Source organism: Hirundo rustica, chromosome 6 (assembly GCF_015227805.2).
Source record: "Hirundo rustica isolate bHirRus1 chromosome 6, bHirRus1.pri.v3, whole genome shotgun sequence".
NCBI classification, from domain to species: domain Eukaryota; kingdom Metazoa; phylum Chordata; class Aves; order Passeriformes; family Hirundinidae; genus Hirundo; species Hirundo rustica.
The window spans coordinates 25,735,157-25,745,667 of NC_053455.1; the positions used below are offsets into that span (position 1 = coordinate 25,735,157).

The window sequence follows — 10,511 nt, forward strand, 5'->3', positions numbered from 1 at the left end:
GATCAAAAGCTGGTGTGCAGAATGCTCAATTGAGGAGCAGTGAGAAGGGGTCTCTCTTCTCCGAGCCTCTCTACCCCCAGCCTTGGTTGGATGTAAAAACCTGCTTGGCATTTGGGAAGAACTTTTCTGGGAAGCAAAAGTGCCAAGAATTGCAGCGTCGAGGTTTTTCAGTTGATATCCTATGACGGTTTGGGCCTGTGGATTCTCTTCTCTGCTTTAAATTGTCTTCTTCTACTTTTCCAGCAGCAGTAGATGGAGATACCTGGCCTGTTCTGCAACTAATAATAGCTTGCATATGTGTCTTTGAGTTGCTGAGCTGAATGAAAAAATTTGTTCTGGTTTGTTTCATTCTGGAGAGGAAGGGAAAAGGCTGAGGAGTATCAGGGAGTGTGAGAGAAAACAGACTGGTGGAGTCACATCCTTCCGTCCCTGAGAGAAATGCAGTGGATGGAAGCTTGGCAAGAGTCAGAATAACCCTGACCCTCTCACCATCAGGCAGAAGGGGGGACCTAAAAGGTGAGGGTGAATGGAAGCAGGTCCCTGCTGAGGGAGATAGGACAATTCCCCCCGGCCTCCCTTTCCTTTCCAAGTGCCCTTGCAGAATATGTATGAGGCTCTGCAATATCACGGTCAGGCAGATAATAGTGGAGATGAAGTTCTATCTTGGAGCTTGTCCAGAACATATCAGTCAGCCAGATGGATCACACCTTTGGGTGTTAAGCAAGAAAGAAGGGTGATTGTAGGTAACTCCCTTTGCAGGGAAACTGAGGGCCCCATATGCCAGCTGGATGCACTCCACCGGCAAGTCTGCTGCCTCCTTGGGACCTTGGTAAGAGATGCTAACAGGAGACACCCTGGACTTATTGAACCCTCTGATTATTATCCACTTCTAGTTGTGCAAGTTGGCAGTTAGAAGGTTGATGAGAGAATTCTTATGGCAGTCAAAAAGAACTTCAGGGCACCATGGCAATAGATTGAAGGAACAGGAGCACATGTGGTGTTTTCCTCAATCCCTTTGGTAGCAGGGAGGAATGCTGAAAGGAACAGGAGAACCCACCTGATCAACATGCGGCTTAAAGGCCATCAGTGGAGTAATTATCTCCAAGGAATTAAGGGATGTGTTCCTCTAGAAAGGTGACACAGTTGACATCCCAGCTGAGGGTGCCTTTGCATCAAAGCACCTATCGTGAGCAGCAAACAGGAGGAGTTGGAAACGGCTTTGCTGCTAGAAAGCTGTGACCTTGTTGCCATTACTGAAACGTGGTGGGACGAATCCCATGACTGGACCATCGATGGCTACAGGCTGTTCAGAAGAGACGGGAGGAGGAAAGGTGAAAGGGTTGCTCCTTGCATCAAGAGGTGGATTAAGTAGGAAGAGTTGTCTCTGAAGAACAGCCATGAGCAGGTCGAAAGCCTGTGGGTAAAAATCAGACACCAAGACAACAAAAGGAAGCAAGTGGTTGGTGACTACTACAGGCTCCCTGGTCAAGGGGAGCCTATTGACAAAGCCTTATTGCTTCAGCTACAGGAACCATTGCACTCACAGACTCTTGTCCTTCTTGGGGGCTTCAAGCACCCTGACATCTGCTGGAAAAGTAGCACAGTGGCCTGGCTGAGGAAGGACCTGATGGTCAAACTAAAGGGAAAGAAGCAAATATACAGACAGTTGAAGGTAGGACTGACAGGTGACCTGGGAAGAGCAAGGCAAAGCTGGAATTGAACCTTGCAAGGGATGCAAAGAATAACAGGAAGGGCTTTTATACGTGAGTTAACCAGAAAAGGGAGGTCAAAGAGGCTGAGTGTAACCACCTGATAAACAGCTGGAAAACTGGTAACAGTGGATGAGTAGAAGGCTGAGGTAATCAAAAACTTCTTTGCCACAGTCTTCAATGGCAGCTGCTCTTTCCCCACCTCTGGAGTAGATGGACAGCCCTCCATCCTCCTCTTTGTTTATCTGTGGTCAGTGTTTTTATCTTGCATATGCCCTAGTTCTCATCCGATCCTTCAGTGAGCTGCTTAAAGTAGGTGATAATGACACAAGCTTACCGAGTGTTTCACACTGGGTTAGGGATTTTTGGGTTTTGGGGGTTTTTTTAATGTATATTCTTTTGTTTAGTTGTTTTGTCAGGTAGTTGAATTCAGTTTCATGACAATAAATGAAACCAATTGCCAGGGCTGCAAAAGGCAAGCACCATGTATGTGGCTGGGAAGAGGAGTGGCAAAGGAAGAGCTCCCCATTTGACAGGAGCTGTTCAGTGATGTCTGCATCGTGTGGAGCAGCAGGCTGAGGCTGCTGCAGGTGCAATTTGCTTCTGTATACCTTCAGCCTGCTTCTTCCTTAGAATTCTGGGAGTGGCAAGGTTCGGTCAGACCTTATTTTTCTGTTAGTTGTGTTAAACTGCTCTTCTAAGCAAAGCTCAGAAGGAGACTGAGTTGGGTTTCCTGAGAAACTGTCCTGTGCCTCAGTCTGTAGTCCCTTAGCCCTTGGATTGCTGGAGTTAGTTCAGTTCTTTTGCTTGTGCAGCTGACCAGTCCTACCCAATGTTCACAGAAATCAATGGAAGTTCTCAGACATTTTCATTTGAGAGAGGAGGTACACTTACATTAAAAAAAAAAAAAAAATGTTCATGATACCACCTCTGGCTTTCTGTTGAAAACCTTTGGACTTCTGTGTTGTTCTTTGTTGTTTTGGTTTTTGAAAAGAATAAAGATAAAACTGTAAAGCTAAGCATTTATTGGAGCTCCTCCCGTAACATGAGACCTCGAAGATCTTAGTTTCTGGGCCTAACAAAAAATAGATCTCTAAGCATGAGGCCATCATTTCAATGAGCCAGAAGACCCCACTGTTGCTAACAGCCTCTAGTGCAGAAATAGGTAAGCAAAATTGTTTTAAGTAATGTTATCTGAGCTAGAGTTATCGGGACTGTCGTGTGCAAGTTCCTGATGGTTCTATTCTCAATTTATTTTGAAAGCCTTTGGGATTCACGCAGGGTGACTGTAATCTTTATTGTAATTTGAAGAAAGTGGTTCCTGACTGATGGGGATATTTAGGGTACATACTTATCTACGTTGATGCCGCTGTCTTTTTAGATCGAGTTACCCCCAAATCTTATTTTATGGGGAATAATGAGCATGGTTTGACATAAGCTATGTAAAGATCTTGAAGTATCTTTTTTAGGAAGTAATTCAAGTAGTATGCTTCATTTAAATGTTTTGCTTCAGCTTTCAGTGATTATGTTTTATGTGCCTTATAATATGTAAAATAAGAGTTGTAGTGAGTGAACTCAAGGAATGATTAGATTATTACGAAGAGCAGACCACTTGCACTAGGAACAGTGTCTTTGCCACTTAGTCCAGGAAATTCGTGCTACTAGCCATGACTTGACTACAGGCTGAAAAGCTAAAAAATCATTCATAGATTATTTCTTTAATGCCAGAAGGAACGGTTGCACCCCTGTCTTTAATCTCCTATCAGTAAGCATTAAATGGCACCTTATTGTGCTATTATTGCACCAGATAATGCGTATTTCACTCGATGCCTTCCCCAAAGGTTTCTGGTAACGATTTGAATGGCATAGAAGATGGAGTATCACTTCCTTTCTGGGATAGCTTAATCTGTTAGTCATTCTTCCTGCTGAAAAATAGAGGGGAAGGGGGCGGGGGGTGGAATGCAGCTGTATTGGGGATTTTGCCGCTTACTGAATCAGGCGTGTAGAATATGCAATTTCCCTTCTTAGAGAAAGAGAGCCTCCTGTAAATTACGGGGCTGCTCGATGGACGAGCAGGTAAAATCAGTGTTGGAAAGCTCCGCGGTGAGTCGAACCCCGGTGTTTTTGTGCGGGAGCAGGGCCTGGGGCGTGCGCGGCAGGCTCTTTGTCGGCGGGCGCGGCGGGTGGCGCGGGGCGCGGCCGCGCCTGTGCCGCCCCCTCTGGCGGTCAGCGCCGTGCGGGAGCGGGCCCGGGGCCTCCGCCGCCGTGCCGTTAGAGCCTGGGACCGGCTTCTTTTCAGTCGGGCTGACGAGGACATTTATTTTATATTTCTGCTCTAAGAGGCCTTTTCTTAGGAGGTGATCTTTGCCGGATTTCAAAAAAACCCAGCCTGTCATGCAGTTGGCTCCTAATTATTTAGTATGAAGGGGTGACCGTGATGTTCCAAATATTGGAAAAGCAAGTTACTAATAATAGAATTTTCTTAGAGGACTCAGAGTCTGCTGCTGGACTAGACCTTAGTAAGCCTGGTTGGACTTGGGTTGACTTTGTGAACGGTCGCCAGGTTCTCTCTCCGCTATATGTGGACACTCTTGGTTCTTTATACGGTCTTAGATTTTTTTAATTTAGATTTTTTACAGTGAATAAGCCTGGTCTCCACTGTATGGGAAGGCGTGTCTTCCAGCCCCAGACCAGCCAGCTGTGGAAACGAGATAGGCTGCATTGGAATGGCAGTGTGCCTGTGGCCAGCAAGTCCAAGTGGGCTCAGGCTGCCTCTGTGTGCAAGCAGCTCTGGTGTCCCCACAGATACCATAAGCATTGGTCATATTGTTGTCTTTAGGATGTTAATGGTTTTGTTGTGTTTGGGTTTTTTTAATATTAAATTATTTTCATATTTTTTAATAACCTGGTGAAGTATCCTGGAGCTCCCTTCCTGTTCCAGAGAGCAGCTACAGGGTCTAACTGCATTACTGATCCTTGATAATGTCACAAGAATACTACCTAGGATATTTTAATATTATTATGTTATTTTAATTCTTTGGGGTTTTCTCCAGCTACCACCAACTTTTCTTTCCCCCTTTCCCCACCCCCATCTTTCCCAGTGTGTGCAAGTTTTGGGTAGTACTGTCTGCTTGCAGAAAGATGTGTTCAAGAAATATTTTGACATTCCTTTGTACCAATGTTCAGATAGAAGAACATTTAGAATTCATTTGTCATGGATTTTGTGAGGTTTGTGTGGTTTTAGCCTAAGTGTGACACCACTAGTTCAAGCCCAGGACTTAATTTATTCTTCATTTTACGTATTTCAAGTGGGAGTGCTTGGTGCCTGGAGAAGAAAATTATTTTGTGTTCTTTTCCCCATGTTTTGAGCTTTCAGTGGTAGAATATGACAGTGTCCATTGACTACAGCAGTTAATTTTCATGAATCAGACACGGCTTTTGGATGTTAAGCTAAAGAATAGGGACCATGGAATTCTAGAAAGGGGGGAAAGTTATTGGTTAAGAACCGGCTATAGTACAGTTACCCAGCATGAAGTGTTGATTAATTATACTTTTTGATATGTAGTTAATTCTCCCTTTTATAAGTAGCATTTGGGATAGCAAAGGAATAGGCTTGTTTTGTCAATTGTGTGCATGCCAGATGGAGCCTTAATATGTGTCAGCAGATAAATGGGCCATTATTAAGATTAGATGCATAATGATCGTTTCAGCCTTGTTTATTTAGGTCACCAACAGTAGTAGAAGATGATCTCTTAAAAGTAAAAATACTTCAGGATATGAAAATCTTCTGCTTTGCTTAGACTGCTATGAAAATAATGTAGAGGTTTTGTTGTCTAGTTGTACAGTAACATGTTAACTTTTTACTTTACTTAAATGAAAACTGAAAAAAACCCCTCACAACCACAAGTAACTTGATTTGTTTTCCTAAGAAGTGAAGCTGATAGCTGTGTAAGCAGATGAATTTATCCATTTATTAGATGGTACGTATGAAACTAAATTTTACCTAGTATTTCAGTTCAAGGGTCTTAGTTACTTATTTAGTAGACAGTACTATGTTCATTTATGTATGTATTCTTAAAATAACATCTGCCACAGTTTTAGGCTCCTTGTACTAGTGGAAGACTTTTGACATTAATAAATATCTGTGTTTCATTTCAGGTTGCAGTGTAAGGTTTTGGAAGTCATAGCTCCAGCCCATCACAATGGAATGGCGAATGGCCACACCAGCAGTGCTGATGGGGACACAATTGTCATCAGCGACAGTGATGACTCAGAAACACACAATAGCTCTGCACAAAATGGGTACGTGATACTTTTACTGTATGTCATTCTGACTGGGTGGAAATGCCAGATGTGTCAGAGTCCGACTGAAACAAATTACTTGATCTGTATGGGTTGTGAGTGTTCAGACAGCTGAAGGTGACAAGCTGAACCTTCAGAGGTGCCGGTTATGCTAACACACCAGAAAACTGCATTATGAGGAATGGAATACCTGCAGAATAATCATTGTTTATATCTTTGCAATGACAGTGTTTTTGCTGAGAGATGGTGGAAGAGCTGTGTGTACCTCTTGGTTGTTCTCTGTGCTGGGGTATTTGTGCTGCTGTAGCTGAAAGTACAGCAGGTTCTCCATTTCTGCAGTCCAGCATCGCTCCACTTCAATCATGGGGCTCAGAGCTGAGATTACTGTATGACAGTAATTTTTACTGGAACTCTCTGAAAAGTCTTTCCAGAGACTTCTTGTGTTTGTGTCCAAAAAACCAAAAACACACCAAGCTTTCTTCATTGTGCATGGGTCCATATAAATACATCATTGTATGTGATGCATTTGGTTATGACATAGGGTGCAGTTAAACTGTGTCTTGTCTTGGGGAGCTTTCTATGGGCTGGAGTAGCCTAATAGCATTGTATAAGAGAGCTTCTTGGCTGTAACTGTGTTGTTTAGTTTGGAGTATCCCTTTACTGAGCAGTAATCGATCCTGTCGTAGCAGTATAATGGGAAGAAAGACTTCTATGCTTCATAGGCATGATGATGAAAGAGGAGTGTTTGAAGTGGGCCCTAATCTAGGATCTAGCAATATGTAGGCTTTGCATGAACTATTATTGACTTGAAGATGTCACATGGATGCAAAAGTTAATCTTGTTGATTGCTTCATGATGAAGTCATGTCCTGACATGCCTAGAAATAACTACGGTGGAGCTCCTCACTTGGTTAAGAAAATAACATGGATAAATAATTTTAAAATTTCTTTGCTATCTCTTGAAGGCAAGTTGTTCATGACGATGTCCTACACATTTGAAAAAATAAATATATTTTCAGTATTTCAAAAGGGATGTGGCATTTGAAAGGAGGTTATTCTTGGAATTAGGCAAGCATGCACGGAGATGACTGTAGGATTGATGCTGTTTCAGTGCTGTCACTTCCATGCATGCAGAGCTTTTGGAAGATTAAGTCTTGCACTCCTAGTCAGTCTGTGGTTCTCTCCAGCTGATTAGTTATTTTGACAGTGCAGAAAAGAGAGGGCCAATAATTTCCTTCTCTTAGAAGGGGAATTCTTGTCATGCTATACAGGCTTTTGAAGCCGTATTCTGTGACATATCTAACTAACATTTATGCTGCAAGTTAAATTGCAAAACTCTTGTGGCTTTAAAATGCTTACTGTAACTTTTAAGTGAGTGTTTATAACAAAAGTGAGAGCATAGTAACAGTTATTTTCTAGATATATTCTAGGTATATGTAGACTTGAAAAATAGTATTTGCTGTATATGTAAAACCTATCTTTAAGTTGTACATTTTTGTCTGCTGGCATATAAAGTTCTTTATACCATTGCTCATAACAATAAGAAAACCCAAAGAACTGAACGACATTGTTTTGCAGCCCTAGTGTTTCAGAGACTCTATTTTGCTGTTCCGTGGGGAGTATGGATGTTAGTCACCTTGGGACCAATGTCAAGTTGATATGTGCAAGACAGTTCTGCCTCAGCCTGCACACGAATCTCCAGGTTTTGAGACCCAGCCTTTGTGCAAAGCTGCAGTGCTGTTAAACAATGGTACAGCAGATGCTCAGGGTGTTTGTGAGGGAGGGGGAGGGGAGCACAGCACAGATTGATGGGCCATCTGCAAATATTTTTCCTAAAGAATCTGTAAGGCTAGAGAATCTGAACTGAAAATAGATGTCATTAGAGATCCCAGCCTTTCTGTGACCCTACTCCTGTCTCTGTGGGGCAGAAATAGCCATGTAGTCTGTACAAATGTTCCTGCTGACCTTTTTTGTTGTGTTCTGCAGTAAAAATTTGAGGTGGTACAGGAAGAAAGAGGCTATGATGCTCTTACTTTACCTCAGAAAAACAGGAGGCTTTCTAAGGCCTGGGTTACAAAGCAAAAGGCAACAAGCTTGTAAATTCTTAAAACGTTTATACTATGCCCTGGGCACCTCTGGTACCGTAGCTCAGTGGTCACATGGAATAGCAGTATTCACACCTTAAACTGCTAGACTTTTAAAGGTAAAGTTGAACTCTTGTGTTGGCTTTCTCAGCAGCAGCCTGGAGGTTGAGGGGCTTTTGCTGCCAAATGCATACAATTCAGCTGCAACTTAATTACTCATGGCATTCCTTTTGCCAGGGCTATGAGTAGTGTGAATCATCAAACATCATCAGAAATACTAGAAAAAATATTCTTGGTTTGCTGGCTGGTTTATGACAGTAAATTTGGGTGTTTGTTGGATTTGAATTGAAGATTAATTTGGGGGAAGGGCTGATTGTTTCTGCAAATTTTGGGATATAAGAGGTAACACTTTTTGGAAATAATGTCAGTGGAACCTTACCATCCAGGCCTTCTACCATCTTCAAATGAGAGTTTTAACTTTATTTGGAGAAAAAATTATGAACTGGATGTGTCAAAATGTGGGTATAGCTTGTCATTAAAGCAATACAATATCTTCAGTACAGTAACTCTTTCTTCATTTCTAATTCTTATCTTGCCTTTCTTCCTCTCTCATTCCTCCATTGCTTGAATCCCAGAATAATGACGGGTAGTTCTCTTTATATTATAAGAAAAGACCAAAGTACTTGGATCAAAGGCATCTTCACCAAAAAGTTAAAAGTCAGGATTTTGTTGCAAAGTTCTGTTGTCTTGTCCCTAGAGTATTGTTCTTAACAGTCTTCAGGTTGCTCTGTTTTGTTGTTGAAATTTTAAGTTCCAGAAAATATTTGCAATTCCAAATGGGCAGTTGTTATTATTGCTGAGTACAGAGTTCCTTGTCACTGGCAACCTTCAAAGACGTGCAGAGGCAGCCTTGCTGCAGGGATTAGTTTCTGACAGTTACCTCTGTGTGAGGCTTGCACTGGAGCCTGACGAGACCACAAATGATTGTGTTACTTAGCTAGCATTCTTCGAGGGAGTTTTTCCATTCCCAAATTCAGTCAAAGAGAAGAAAAGCCACTGCCTTTTTCTGGAAAAGTGGGACAGCAGTCATTTTAGCACTTCAGGACAGGATTCTGGATCCTCTAACTCTCAGTATTTTTCAGTGCAATTTTTCTACTTCTCTTAATACAGTAAGATACAGGTAGCTATGGCAAGACACAGACCAGATGGCGTAGATAGGAGTCCTGGACAAGGTAATTGAAAAGGACAAGGTTGAAGGAGCAGGGTTTGTTTAGCCTGGAGAAAAGGAGGCTCATGGGGGACCTTAGCACTCCCTACAACCACCTGAAATGAGGGTGTAGTGAGGTGGACGTTGGTCTCTTCTCCTGGGTAGCAAGTGACAGGATGAGAGCAGATTGTGCCAGGGGAGGTTTACATTGGATAATAGGAAAAATTTCTTCACTGAAACATCAGGCATTGGAGTAGGCTGCCCAGGGGTGTAATGAAATTGCCATCCCTGGAAGTGTTCAGACTGCCATGTGGATGTGGCACTTGAAAATGTGGTTTAGTGATGAGCACAGTGGTACCAGGTTGGTAGTTGGACTCAGTCTTAGAGACCTTTGCCAACCTTAATGATTCGATGGTTCTAAGGTCTCAGAGGTTACTCAGAAGTTACTCAGTACAGAAGGTACTGCTCCCTCAGTACTGTGCTGTCAGAATATAGCATAGCAGTAGTGTAAGAAGAAATTTATGTTCGGGTCATGGGGCCACCAAGCCAAAGTAATTGAAGGCTTGATGAGATTATTATCTGTCAGTGATTCAGTATAAACTTGTTAAAAATGCAAGATTCTGACACAAGTACTAGCCACATTCACTTAGTGTAGTAGAAACTGGTGTAATATGTGTGAGGCAGTTGCGGTTTTTACCTACTAAATTACAAAATACTCTGTTTTTTCCTGTGGATTTGGTTGTATGTCCAAGCTGTGCTGTGAAGACTTTTGTAAGGGATCTCTGCTCTGAATTGTGTCTAACCCTTGCTAACTCTAATGAGTTTTATATGTATATAATGCTTTACAAAATAAAATATTACCAAAAATAATAATAGTTTTCTGCCAAAGCTGCTAGATAATCTATATAATTTTAAAAGCTTTCTATGTGTACTGAATGACCTTCTTCTTCCTCTTTTGCACTAAGCAAAATTTTTACTATAAATTTGGAGGAGGATATCAGGAATATATTTACTTCTTGGGATAGTAACTGGAAACTCAGAAACTAAACAGAAAAAAAAGTGTGTTTTGAAATTAGGTTTGGGCCATTATATATGATCCACTGAAAGATTTACGTAAACTAAGAAGTAAAGATTAATGATAAAGAGTTGAAAATTTGATTATTCTTTGGGCCCTGAATTTGATTGCAGACAGTACTGAAGCTTAGAATCT

The 10,511-nt window shown here is 41.9% G+C and overlaps 1 protein-coding gene across 4 annotated transcripts in view; it reads left to right on the plus strand.

Annotated features, from left to right (window-relative positions):
* The window catches only part of BAZ1A (bromodomain adjacent to zinc finger domain 1A), a 64,079-nt gene that overhangs the window by 15,261 nt on the left and 38,307 nt on the right, over positions 1-10,511 (plus strand). For all 4 annotated transcript variants that reach the window (XM_040067483.1, XM_040067485.2, XM_040067482.2 and 1 more), the window contains exon 4: positions 5,868-6,011. In XM_040067483.1, the coding sequence (XP_039923417.1) occupies positions 5,868-6,011 (144 nt within the window). The remainder of the gene's footprint in view (positions 1-5,867; positions 6,012-10,511) is intronic.